Source organism: Pan paniscus, chromosome 9 (assembly GCF_029289425.2).
Source record: "Pan paniscus chromosome 9, NHGRI_mPanPan1-v2.0_pri, whole genome shotgun sequence".
NCBI classification, from domain to species: domain Eukaryota; kingdom Metazoa; phylum Chordata; class Mammalia; order Primates; family Hominidae; genus Pan; species Pan paniscus.
Genome location: NC_073258.2, coordinates 133,111,935 through 133,125,993, shown reverse-complemented (window position 1 = coordinate 133,125,993; position 14,059 = coordinate 133,111,935). Strand labels below are relative to the sequence as shown.

At 45.1% G+C, this 14,059-nt stretch overlaps 1 protein-coding gene across 8 annotated transcripts in view; it reads left to right on the top strand.

The window, feature by feature from the left end:
* Window positions 1-14,059, top strand: part of OPCML (opioid binding protein/cell adhesion molecule like) — a 1,145,446-nt gene that overhangs the window by 1,120,533 nt on the left and 10,854 nt on the right. For 6 of the 8 annotated variants that reach the window (XM_063608310.1, XM_055095121.3, XM_057299297.2 and 3 more), the window contains 3 exons: window positions 2,373-2,510; window positions 2,952-3,072; window positions 3,494-3,645. In XM_063608310.1, the coding sequence (XP_063464380.1) occupies window positions 2,373-2,510; window positions 2,952-3,072; window positions 3,494-3,645 (411 nt within the window). Of the gene's footprint in view, window positions 1-2,372; window positions 2,511-2,951; window positions 3,073-3,493; window positions 3,646-4,545; window positions 4,650-14,059 lie in introns of those variants that run through there. The other 2 variants (XM_055095120.2, XM_008973268.5) reach the window with 2 other exon arrangements.

The following is a 14,059-nucleotide window of genomic DNA, read 5'->3' as shown; positions in this document are numbered from 1 at the left end:
ACATTTATTTCTTTCAGGAAAAAAAAAAAAATGGTGAGGTGTCTGGAACGTCATTTTGATGTGTTTGATTCCATTGTTGTTTAATCCTTAAAAAGGCTTAGATTGATCAACTAATTTTTCTTTGTTAAATTTCATTTAAAAAGTAATCTCAGAATCCCTTTCACTATGATATTCTGTTAGCCTATAGAGAAATAAAGGGAGTAGGGCAAGAAAGTGTTTGCATAACCGTAATGCACCTTGAAGAGTTAGTGTATGAACTAGCCTGGATCATTATGTCTGCTGTGGTAGAGGCTTTTGATCCAGTAGCACCATCCAGCAAATGCCGGCTTAACCCAGACTCAGGTGGCGCATGCTCTGGAGTTTCTTTCTTGAAATTGTCTAAGTTCCCGTCTGGTGGCTGGAACCATCGGGGGTGAGCAGCATCATTCAGGAGAGATGCTCAGATCCTAGGCTGGGAGCGTGTGGGTCGCTATTTCATACCCCATTTCTTCAGTCTGGGGATCTTTCACCCTGCACCCTTCAGCCACTCCTTATGTGGGTCCACCCAGATTTCCCAATGACTCTGAACCTCACATCTGTGGGTACATTTTGGGACCCTGTCACCAGGACCAGGTTTGAGGAGGGTAGCCAGGCAAATGGATTGCTCCCACTAGCCAATGCATTATTTCCTCCATGGAATTGCACAGATTGGACTAACAGAACGGTGCTGATTTGCAGTGACATTTCTATAAATAGATGATTGGTAGCCAGTATCCAGAGACTGATGGTACTCCCTGGGTGGGCACGACCTGGGGTAGGACGTGGAGGCAGGGAAGACAGCAAGAGCCAGAAAGCACACGGTCTGGGGAAATGGGTAGGTGGGTGGTGGAAGCCCCCAAGGCTTAGACTTGGAGCAGAGTCAGGGCACCTAAGTACCTGCCTCCTTACCCCCTATACCCCAGCCCACCTCCACAGACCCTTACTGCTGCACATCTTACACACTACACACTAGCCCACCTCCTCCACCTTCCTGCTGCACACCCTACATCCTGCACACTGGCCCACCTCCACAGACACCTTCCTGCTGCACACCCTATACCCTGGACACCAGCTCATCTCCACAGACACATTCCTGCTGCACACCCTACACCCTACACACTGTCCCCACCTTCCACCTTCCTGCTGCCCACCCTATACACTTGCACACCATCCCACCTCCACAGACACGTTCCTGCTCCACATCCTATGTCCTACACACTGGCCCACCCCCTCCACAGACACCTTCCTGCTTCACACCCATGGTGGACCCAAACCCATTGGATTAGAACATGCTTGCACAAGGTTGTGGCGAAAGCTCACATTTTTGTTGCCCTGAAAACTACTGTGGCCCTCAGGACTGCAGGCCTATAAGAAATGCAAACGGCTGTGCCTTATCCTTGGGCTTTATCTTGATTTTGATGAGATCTCAGTGTTTTGACAGAACTCAGAACATTTGTGATGGAAGACAGAGGGTCTGTTGTCTTTGCACTGAACTACAGGGAGTAAGATAAGGGGTAAGGCGGAGAGGCCAGATTGTTGCAAGAACCTGTAATGGTGGCATAAAAGCAATACAAATTTTGCAGCCCATAATATTTTGAATTATAAATGACAAGTTTCACAAGTACCTGAGAATGAATCCTCCAGGGAGCTCCACCAAATTGAGTATTAAATCCACTAGGCTATTCTGGCAACCACAGATCCAGCATTTGGGGCTATCACATTTGTGTTGGCCAATGCTTATTGAGCACCTATTACAAAGCCATCATGGGGTCCTTCCTCGTTCATTCATTCTCACTCTATCTTCTCCAACACAGGTGGAAACAAAACCAACTACTCTGCATCTATTTATATTAAAGGGTAGAATGCTTACTTATTCGTTCTACAAGTAGTAGTTTGTATTCTGCATACAAAAACATTTCTACAAATGAAAAATTAAGATGTGCTCCACAGTAACATACCCTAAAGTTATTCCATAGTTTTATTATATTATTGATCATGACAGTTCTTTTTAAAATATCAGTTTGGCAATGCACTGAAGTATTTATCATGTCATCTCTGAGGTAATTATCACAATAATCATATAAGAAAAATAATGACATGTTTTCTTACCAAATGCTCTAAGAAAGTTAAGTGACTTGACTGAAAATACATTGATGCAAGACTCAAGCACAGAATTTCTTTCTTCCTTTGCCGTATCTTTTGAGCAACATGATGCCCTATGTCTTTGACTTGATGTCCTACTCCATTCTGATGGCTTTTTCTCTTCCTCCTCCTACAATCTCTACATGTGAATATGGTTCTGTCCCTGGTTACACAGTTTCCTGATTGTTTCCTGTCTGCTTCTTTCTTCCCAGAAGGCCAGGGCTTTGTAAGTGAGGATGAGTACCTGGAGATCTCTGACATCAAGCGAGACCAGTCCGGGGAGTACGAATGCAGCGCGTTGAACGATGTCGCTGCGCCCGATGTGCGGAAAGTAAAAATCACTGTAAACTGTGAGTGGACCTGCACCAGGGGGTTCTGGGGAAAAGACGGCACAGGGAGTAGGTGGACAATCTGGTAATGGCAGTGCCATTTTCCAAAGGACCCAGGTTCCTGCCAACAGAAAAATACTTCATCAGATGGCTTTGCCCACCATGGCCTCCGTGCCATTTGTCCCTGGAGTCTTCCTGTGACTGCCAGAGTTTTCAGCAAATGGAGAGAATTGTTAACTGAGAATGGGTTTGGAGGCCTGAAAAAGAGGTTGGGGTCAATTCAGTATCTTCAAGCAGCTTATTTTTCCTGAAATAAATGATTATTTTACTGGGAAAGAGGGTTGTCACAAGAAATCCATTTACATAGCAAATGGCTGGATGTGCCCTTCATCTCTTTCACGAAATCACTCTGTGTGTGCGTGCATGCATGCCCGTGCATGTGTGTGTGTGTGTTTCCCACAGATCCTCCCTATATCTCAAAAGCCAAGAACACTGGTGTTTCAGTCGGTCAGAAGGGCATCCTGAGCTGTGAAGCCTCTGCAGTCCCCATGGCTGAATTCCAATGGTTCAAGGAAGAAACCAGGTACCTTTTAAATGACACCTGGACAGTTCTGAAGCAGAGCTGATGGTCTATCCCCACATGGGAGAAGGATGAGGATGAAGAAAAGGGGAAAGATAAGGCAAAACAGAAATGTATTATGCCCTCTTTTGTAACAAAGTCTCTTTTTACAACGGGAAAAAAAATGGAGGAGGCTGGGAAGTGGAGAAAATGAACTGACCATGATTCTGAATCTGAGACTGGTTGTAGACATGTCAGTCATTGGGAATTAGAAGCCAGTACATTTATCCCATTGGGCAAGAGCATCCTTTCCCTTCTCCTCCTGTTGGACACTGAAGTGCTTAGGGTTTGAGTTTGAGGGACGAGGTTAGTTGGAGGAAAGAGTTTGGTGACGAGGAGGGCCTCTTTGTAGAATGAATTGATGGCAATGTCTTCCCTCTTGCAGGTTAGCCACTGGTCTGGATGGAATGAGGATTGAAAACAAAGGCCGCATGTCCACTCTGACTTTCTTCAATGTTTCAGAAAAGGATTATGGGAACTATACTTGTGTGGCCACGAACAAGCTTGGGAACACCAATGCCAGCATCACATTGTATGGTGAGTGCTGGAAGCCTGGATACAGTGGGCTCAGCCACATGGGGAAGCTTGAGGGACTCAGGAGGGAGAAAGTTGCAATCTGCTTGGCCTGTGTCCATCCATCCTACTCAACCCACCACCTGTAGATAAGACATACTTCTCCTTGCCATTCCCCTAGCATGCCATGCAGAGATATTTACACAGTAATTGATATTTCATGGTCATTAAAAGGCAAAGTTTGCCCTTACAATAGCAGTAAACCAAACTGTGAATCAGGTAGAATGGTTTTTGTATAAAGAAGATAGAACCATGGGTCAATTCAACTGTGTAATTTTAAGATGCCTTCTGTAGTTGGAGTCTCTGATTCTGGGGGTGATATTTGTTGCTTTAAACCAAGTCACCTGCTTCCATCATGAATCTCATGTTGCTTGCATTTCGTATTCTCATCCATGGGGAAGAATGGAGTAGTAGTCTGAGACCTTATCAGGTGGCTGCTCTATCCACAACTGGAGCAGCAAACCCTCTCTGAAGGTCTTTCCCTCCCATATGGGTGGAGAAGGCTTGGGAGCCAGGACTGACCTCCTTTAAAGCCCCTACGTCTCCCTAACTCCATTTTCCCACACTGTGGCATCCATATCCTTCTGCAACATTTCACACCATGGGCCAGGGCCAGCTTGTTGTGATACTTTATGTGCATATGTATTTGTTTATTTGCTGAGGTTTGATTAGAGGGAAGCATCCGATGAGTAGGATGAGAGGATGAAGGATGAAGAGAGGTATCCACGTTTCCACGTGCACCTCAGACACAAGCTTTCAGCACTGACATTAAGTAAACTTTGTCCACCAACCATCTGAAATGTGTGATCTATGTCTTTTGTTTTCTCTCTGCATTGTGTGTGCATTGTGCTGTGTGTGTCTTAGAAATAAGCCCCTCATCAGCAGTGGCAGGTGGGTACAGCATGTTCCTTCCTACCTCTGCCTGCCTGAATGCCTATGCCTTTGAGTTTTAGCCTACTTCAAAGATAGGCTTGCCTGCTTCACCTCTGTAATTTATGTCTCTGAGGTCGATAGACCTCAAGGGGCTTGGTTTACACAGTTTAGATAATAAGCATGTAGAATATGATGGCTTTCAAATGCACTCTGTGGAATAGCTTTATGTGTTTCAGGGGAAGGGGTTTTTGCCCCCAAAACAAGAACCTTATATTTGGTAATCTTTGAAAAGAATGCTCATTCTGCTATTTCTGCACATGGCAGCACCAAGAGCAACCCAGCCCAGAGACCAACTGGATTAATAGATAACTGTCTCGGTGGGGACATCACCCTATTATGAATGTTTTATTATTTTAGCCCAAGGCAAACAGGGCTAATGGTTTAGTTCTAAAAACTTTATTTTAGAATAAAAGTACTTGGGATCATTATTATAATCATAATATCTGCTATTTACCAAACGTGTACTGGTTTCTAGGCATCATGTCAGGGCTGTGCAAGGCACATTATTAACCCCATTTTACAGGTAAGTGAAAGGAGGACTAAAGAGCTTGGGTAACACTGAAGACCACTTAGTTAATGAATAGATACTGGATGAGACCTAGAGAAGGAGCCCTGTATTAGGTATTGGAGCATTTGCCCACAGCGTCAGCAAAGAGAAACAGGCACACGCATGCATGCACTCACACACACTCTTACACAGTCGCTGAGGCATTTAGAAGAAGCAGTAGCTGCTGCTCAGCTCTGCTTCCAGAACTGGAAGACCCTCAACCCTACTGTTCTAAGATGTCAATCTCATTCACATGCAAAGAGATGACATTTGAATTTTCTAGACCTGAAATCAGCTCCTCAACTATCACTGCTCACAGCTCTTGATCCAAGACACTCACAGATGTATAGTCCTGCCCGCAACCCAGTGACCAGGAACACCCATGCCTTAGTCTTAAAAACACTGAGAGGATAGGGTGGGATTTAGTCACTTCCCTGCCACAACCTGCCATTATCCCCATGGTTGGTGGGATTGCTGTTGCAGGGAGTATGATGCAGAGAAGGGCACAGGACTGACAACCCAATGGCCCTTCTTGTCTCTCTCTGCCCTTCACTAAGAAAGAGGTGTGTCATGGCAGATAACAACAACCAGTGTATACCAAAACTGTCTTAGTTGGCTTGTGTTGCTGTAACAAAATACTACCGATGGGATGGCTTAAACAACAGACATTTATTATCTCAAAGTCCTGGAGGCTAGAAGTCCAAGATGCAGGTTTCTGCCAAGGTGGCTCCTGTGAGGGCTCACCTCATGGCTTGCAGACAGCTGCTATGTCCTCACATGGTTTCTCCTCTGAATTCTCATAGAAAAAGAGAGAGAGGGAGCTTTCTGGTGTCTCTTCTGATAAGGACAGTAACTATATTGGATCAGGGTCCCACCCTTATGACCTCACTTAACCTTAATTACTTCCCTATAGGTGCCACCTCCAAATACAGACATACTGGGAGTTAGAGCATCAACATAGACATTTGGTAGTAGAGGGATGCGATTCAGCCCATAGCACAGGCAGACATTTACATCCCAATTCAGCCTTCACATCCCAATTCACTTAAACTTGCTGAGTCTTCCTTCCTGCATATATGCTATTGGGACATTAACGCCTGCTTCAAGAGACTGGTGACAGGATTAAATCAGATTGTGTCCATTCAGAATCCCATAAATGCTACATTTAGATGTGTGGATTCGACCACAAACAAAAACCACAGGCCTGAGTCCACTCGGCTAAGTAGGGTGATATTTTCTGACCTGTGGACATGAGAGTGTCACTGTGAATTGTCAATAAGACAATGTTCATCAAAGCGGCATGACTCACTGAATACTGTCGTGTTTCTACTGGTACCCGCCAACACTTATTGTGACATGGCCCACGCTATCGCCTCTTCCCTCCATATGCCTGCCAGAGTCACTGCTCAACTGGACTTCTTTTCTTTCCTCCAAAGTCCCCTGTGTCCTTCCTCTCCAGCATTCACAGTCCCTATAACCCACCCTATCTCCCTTCACCCTGTTGGCACACACTTGCATTCAGCATCCCTTCCTGAAGGAAGACTTTCCTGACCTCTCTGAGCAGGCCAGTCCCCAATTCTGCATCCACTCATTCCGTGCCTTTGACTGCTGCACTCACACAGGGCATTCATTGTCTAGCATTCATTTAGCAAACATGCATTTAGGACCCGTTACAAGCCAGGCACTGTTCTATGTGATCAGGAGACAGCAGTGACTCAACAGATAGATTCCTTGTTTCTATAGACTTTATCTTCTAGTTGTAATTTTGTTTTTGTTTAATATTTCAAAAGTTGTTTGTTTAAAGTATTTCTTCCTCTTTATCCTGTAAGCTCCATGAACATAGGGGCTATACCTGGCTTAATCCCTAGGACCTAATACAAAGATCTACACACAGTAGCTCACAGGAAATCTTTGTGGAATGAATGAATGTGTGAATGTATGTGGGGATGGAAAGGACGTATTGGTCACAGCCACAATTTAGCTGTCAGGAATTGAAATGCCATGGCATAGAGGAAGGGGTATGTGTCTCACCCTATGCTGCTCGCTGGCTGAATGGCTTTGGGAAGGTCAATCTCAGTAGGTCTTTTATATTTTTAATCAGTGAAGGCATTTTGGATAAGATGTTTGGTTTCTGTGGTCCCTACAAGGCACAATTCTCTGATCCTATGACTGTGTGGCAATAGTTTCAGCACAAGATCAGACAGATAGTGTCTGGTTGACCTGCTCTTTCTCCTGGCCAGGGATGCTCTTCCTAGTCCTCAATGCCCCCATAATTATGCCTAATTATTACCAACCATTTACTGTGTACAGGGCACTAGACTAAGTGCTTTTCCTTTTTTATCACCCTTAGTGACTCTATGAAGTAAGTACTATATTTATCCTGATTTTACACTTGAGGAAATTGAGAGGTTAGGCAGATAACTCAAAACACCCTGGCTTATCAGTGCTTGTGCTGGGATTTGAGGCTATATACTCCCATTCCCACGCTGGAGCACTTTGCTCCTATTGCAATCCAGCTCATAAGACCTGGCAACCCATCATGGACATGGTGACTTTCCAAATGGAGCCTCATATCAGCAATTAGTCTTCTTGGACCCATCTCCCACATCAAATTCTCCTTTCTTCTATCTTGTGCTGGGATTTGAGGCTATATACTCCCATTCCCACGCTGGAGCACTTTGCTCCTATTGCAATCCAGCTCATAAGACCTGGCAACCCATCATGGACATGGTGACTTTCCAAATGGAGCCTCATATCAGCAATTAGTCTTCTTGGACCCATCTCCCACATCAAATTCTCCTTTCTTCTATCTACTTCTGAAGCCATTCTTGTAAAGGACAATTTTTAGATTTGCAACCCGTATGCTCCTACTTCCCCAACACACAGTCCCCATCTGCAGGCATGCATTTGTATTTACTCTCACAGACGGTCAGTCTGTTTTCTGAGAGCCCTCTTTGACTCTGCCCCGTGATCCCTTCACAGCGTGCCTCTCTCACACTACATCTTTTATATATTTCATACCTACAAGCAAAGAGCAAAGGAAAATGGGATATAAGCAATTTTGAAAGAATGCAGAGGACAAAAACTGGAGACAATGGGTTGGTGAGTGGTTGGAAACCTGAAATGAGTAGAAACGTGTGAGTGACAACATGGTAGGTGATCATCCGAGATGAAACAGCTGTTGGCACTGATATGAAATGCTTCTTCTTCATCACACCGGTTGCCTTCCCCACATAGAGCCACAAGGACAGAGTGGTCAGCTAGGCAGAGCGCCAACTCACAGCCATATTTTAGACCACCCACTTTCCTTAGCCCCAGGCAACTGCAGGTGCTGGAAAAGTGGCCCGATGTGGAAAGGCGGTCAACGCCAGCAGCAAGGAACACGGGGTTCCAGTCCTGACTCTGATACAGACAAACCGTGATGCTGTCTGTTCCTAAGTCATGCGTAAAACAGAAAAGCAGAGCAAAATGAACTCCAAGGTTACTTTCAGCTTTCTAAGTGTCTGGGCTGAATTTGGGAAACAATGGGAACAAAGGGCGAGGAACAGGTCTCCAAAAGCTATCAACCATAACCATGGACAATCTTTGCACAGTAGCTTGCTCCAAACATTGAAAATCAGCTTGCTCTAAGCATTCGTTAGCTTTACTGAGTGGGTGCAGCCATTGGAAGGTCCACAGGGAGCCCCTTGGCACCTCGAAGTCTTGCCAGGCCTAAGTACAGCAGGGGTGGCTGGGTTTCAGCTTGCTGACCACAGCTCTGTCCCTTGTGGAGGTGACTCACTTTCTCTCAGTTCGCCAACCCCCTTTGTCCCCTCTGGGCCTTGAGCAAGAAGCCCCATCCCCCCATCCTGTCCTTAATGTGCAGAGAAGGAAGATTCTGGACTTGATTACATCCGGCACTGCAGAGAGTGCGACGTGCTTAATGAGGCATGTAAACGCCTGGATGACTGGAACTGGCAGGGGAAGGGGAGAGAGAACGCAAACAAAGCCAAGACGGAGGGGGAGACTGCAGAGAGAAAAACAAATTTCTCACATTTTATCTGTGAAATTGCAGCGACACAAATCAGTTACATTAAGAGTTAAGTGTAGGGCGCAGGGACAACTCATAGGAATCCTGTCATCGCAAGTGAAAAAGGAAAACGCTCCAGTTAAGTCAACATCTGTGCACAGAGTTTCTTCCTCAGGCCAAGCCTGAGCCCTCTTGGAGCAGCTGTGACTCCAGCCTGCCTCGCGGCTCCTGGGAGCCATGAGGGCGTAATCTCTATCTTCTTTTGCTAATGGCCATTCTTCTAGAATAAATATACATATCAGACTGGCTCTCTGAGCCGGACTTCCTTCTGCCAGAGCCTGCACCAGGCAGCGGCTCTCACCTTCTGCCCTTTGCTGACCTCCTTCTCATGGGAAACCATCCCACCCATGGGCAGAGCCCTCAGCGCCGCTGCCTTATCCCCCACCTCTCTCCTCTTCCCCCTCCATCTTCTTGTTCCATGTCTGTATTAGGGCATCTTCACAACTACACCTATCCCCAGGTGGCTCTAGCTGGGACATGGAGAGGGGGCACAAAGACTGAGCTTCTCTTCAGTGCGACCTCCATGCCTCACCCGTGCCTTTTCTTCCCTCCAGCCACAGGCCTCTGGGAGGGAGAATTCGCATTGTATCTGCCTTTCTCAAACCTACTTATGCCTCAGCTACCACGATCTGTCTCCCTCTAACACCCGACCTTGTCTCAGTGCCAGACCCCCTCTCACCCCACAATGCCCCACTTCTGGCTTCTGTGATATAACCGGGTGGTGACTGTCTCCTTACCTTCCTCAGTCTGCTTCTAGCTCCTCTGGCACCTGCCCTATCAGTCTTCCCGGGGGTCAGCCTACGGTGAGAGGGGAAGGGCTCTACTGTACCTTCAGGCACCCAGTGGTGAGGTATTTGTTGGCCTGCATTAGCCTTATTCCGGATGCTTTAAAAATGCAGATATGTGAGCCTTGCCCCAGAATCATTTAATCAAAATCTCTAGGGAAGGTCCTGAGAATGTACTTTTTAAGAAGCTCTCCCAGGGAATCCTATGCACACTGAAGATTGATGGCCTCTGAACAACAGCCTGATAATTCCTGAATTTGTGTCTTTAGTTCTCTCCTGAATTCTGAGCTACAAGCCACTCTCTCTCCCTGAATATTCCGCAGGGGTCTCAAAGGCAGCCCTTCTCCGCTGGGAACGCTCGGGGCATGCCTCGCTCTTCCCCTGCACACTCTCTGGAATCTCTGGTCATTTTTGACTTCCTCCTCTCCCTCACTCCTCACATCTGTTAGCCAACAAGTCCCACCAAATGGCCTTTCCTCTGACTTCTCCATCTCCATTATCACTCACATTGTGGCAGGCGTCGCACATGGACAATTGTGATATCCTCTCACTGGTTCTCTCATCTTTCTTCGGCAATCCAACTCCTGTCGGTTTGCCACAGCAGGGCCAAGTGACATTTCCAAAACTCAGAATGAACCTTGTCATTTCGATTGCTGAAAACTTCTGCCTCCCAGAACAGCTTGGCATTAAGGCTGTTCTCGCTGTGAGATCTGCGTAGCCTTATAGCTTCAAGTGTCCCCAGCACTCCACCTGCAACCTTCCCTGCATCCACCAGGCTGGGCCCCCTGTGTCCCAGATCCCGTTACACATCATTCTGTTGCCACTCTCCATCCATCCATCCATCCATCCATCCAGTCAACAAATATTTGTTTAGTGCCTACTGTATGCCAGGAATTATACTAAAGACTAAAGTACCAGGCGAAACAGAATTTCTGATCTTGCACAAACAAGTAAATAGACAGTTACAATAAAATATAGGAAGTGCCATGCTTGAGGAGTGAAGAAGCTGCCAGCTATCGAGTGTCAGCCACACATGGCTTTAGACACCTAAGAACACTTTGAGATAGATATTGTTATCATTTTTCATTGGACAGAAGAAGAGCCTAGAGCTCAAAGAACAAATGATGTTACTGAATTCCCCCAGGTAGGAGGGATTCCACCATGGACGGAAGGTGCAAGGGACAGCAGCAGGTTTTGTACCTAGGTCTGTCTGATCTTAATCCCCTGTTTCTTTCAAACCCATGTACTGTGTCTCCCAGTGTGCTGGAGGGTCACAGAGGCAGGCTTGTGCCCTCTTCTGTGCCTGATGAGTGCATAATTTCTGGACTCTGCTCAATGATGCCTCATATGTAAAGCATTTGTGAGCTCCACTGAAGGATCAATCCCTCATCTTTTGGTCTCTCATGGTAGATTACCCCTATGCTTATATTTTGTTTGTGTCTTTTTCTGCACTTAGAGGATGTAACACTATATCTTCCAGTGAGTGTTGCCCAGTAACTGTTTGTTGAATTAATAAATATATCTTCCGGCCAATGAGGGCATCAGTTATAGCCTCTATACAGTTCCATACCTTTCACTAACCAAAGAAAAGCCAAATACCCAAGAGGACTCGTAGTCCCCTCCCCTCAGGGAAGCCAAATGACTATTTTTCTGACTTTCCCTTGCATTCTGGCCTCCTGTATGTTCCAAATCTAATTTAAAATTTGGGGACCCCCATCCCAGATCTCCTTTTTGAAGGAGGCTATACCACATATTCCAATTCTCTGTTTAGGAAGACGTTCATCACATGATATCTTCTTGCAGAGACATCAAAAGCTGCACATATTTGTCCATTTCCTGCTGATAACGTGTATGATTTTTATTTTTCAACTCCACAATTTAAATCCAGGTGGGAAGGGAATGAGTCAGAGAGAAACACCATTGCTTTTGGCTGATGACAGCGGCGTAATCATTTGTATTTTCCCCCAACCTGCAAAATGTCAACATATTAGAAAAAAACTGCAGACATTTCCCATTTCATTCTTGATGAGGTTCCTTGTCATTTGCTCGTACCCCGCCCTCCTCGCTCTGAATCATTGACATCTGGCTATTAGCCTAAGCATTTAGAATTTAACATTGAGCGTTCAGGGTGTGCTGATGTCAGCACAGACACAGAGCTTATGGTTCAACATAGACTCAAGTCTTGTCTCTTCCAGGTTTGTGATGAGCTGACATATTTGAATTAACTTCTGATATTAACTTCTTAAGCTTTTGTTTTTGTAGTAAGCACAAAACAGGGTGTGTTAAGGAGAACAGAAGAAAGATGGTTGCCTCTTTATCGACTGGTCTTAGTTGTGCTGCAGAGCCTCATTGGTTGATCTTACTTGTGAAACAACACAGTGCCACGTTTGCCGCTGTAATTAAACTCAATGGAGGAAAAGTTCCCTTTGAAGGGAAGTGATGTGCCTTCATCAGCCAGCACCTCTAAAAATAGCTTTATGTTTCACCAACAAGTGTAACACACACATCATCTAATTAGATTTCTTTGCTCCTCTTTTAATCACCAAGAACATCATTATCCTTTTGGTTCCTCATTAGGAAGGTCACACAGTTCATAATCAGACTTACAAAACCTATCCAAATTTCAGAACAAAACCGTATCTTCTTAGACTTCAGATATTTCATTAATCTCGCTGTGCTATCAACAAGCTCAACTTGCCTAGGGGCTTTTTATTTTCTTTTCTTTTTTAGTGTGGTCACGCTACCATCTGCCATTTTAGTAGAATTTCAGCTATATAGTTTATGGTTTCTGGAGATCGATGTCATATTTTCATTGTAATCATGGAAAGGAAAACCAGTGACACATTCCAATACCTTCATGGCTTGTTATATACACTACATTTTTAAGCTTCAAAATCTCTCATGAGGCAGGATCTCAGCAGGAAGCTTCTATATTGTTTTCTGAGAGCTCTGTGCTGAGTTTGGGTGCTGTGATTGTCAACACCTGCCACTCAAGAGGGTGGTGAGCCACCCCTGAATGCAGCAACAAAAGCTTAGTGCCAGGATGGCCAGGCTTGAAGTTCCCAGTTCTTATGTGGTAGGCGTGGCTTTATTCTGTTTTAAGCCTTCAACCAAATTTTCTTCTAAAAAAATCTAATGTTTAGGCCAGGCGTGGTGGCTCACACCTGTAATTCCAGCATTTTGGGACGCCGAGGCGAGTGGGTCACTTGAGGCTAGCAGTTCAAGACCAGCCTTGGCAACATGGTGAAACCCCGTCTCTACAAAAATACAAAAATTAGCCAGACATGGTGGTGCATGCCCATAATCCCTGCTACTTGGGAGGCTGAGGCAGGAGAATCACTTGAACCTGAAAGGCAGATTCAGCCGAGATCGTGCCACTGTGCTCCAGCCTGGGTGACAGAGTGAGACTCAGTCTCTAAAAAAAAGTAATGGCAAAAACCACGATGACTTTTGCACAAACCTAGCAATTTACCAAGATACGTAGCCTCTCAAAAGTAGAATTTTTATTTGTTCATTTTTGTTGTTGTTGTTGTTGCTATGTGTCTTACCCCTGCTGAGCTTCCCTTGTAGCTGCATGGACCTGCTCTGGCCATAATGTCCACACAAATGGATCCCTTTGTCATTTCTGAAACTTGTCTCTTAACCATATCTGGTCTCTAACTATTCTTTCTATATTCTAAAGGAAATCTTATTTGTCTGTATACCTGTCCCCAAAGTATTTTGTTGTTGTCACTGTGTTGTCACTCAGTTTATTTTGTGGCTTTGCATCTTCATTTCAGCTTATATTTTTAAAGATGCTTAACTTCAGGCGTGAAGAAGCCATTAATTTTTAACATTAAAAAGGGTGAAGGAGGAGGTGCTGGAATAATGGTAAAGGGCATAATTACATGTTCTTACTTTCCATTTATCCCTGAAAATATTTAATTAAGCCTGATATTTGTAGCAGCCATTCTAGTTCATTTGAATTATTGTTAACCATAAATAGAGAAAGAGTCCTTAAACGTGGCATTTGCCGACAGAAAGTACTGGGCTACTGAATACGTT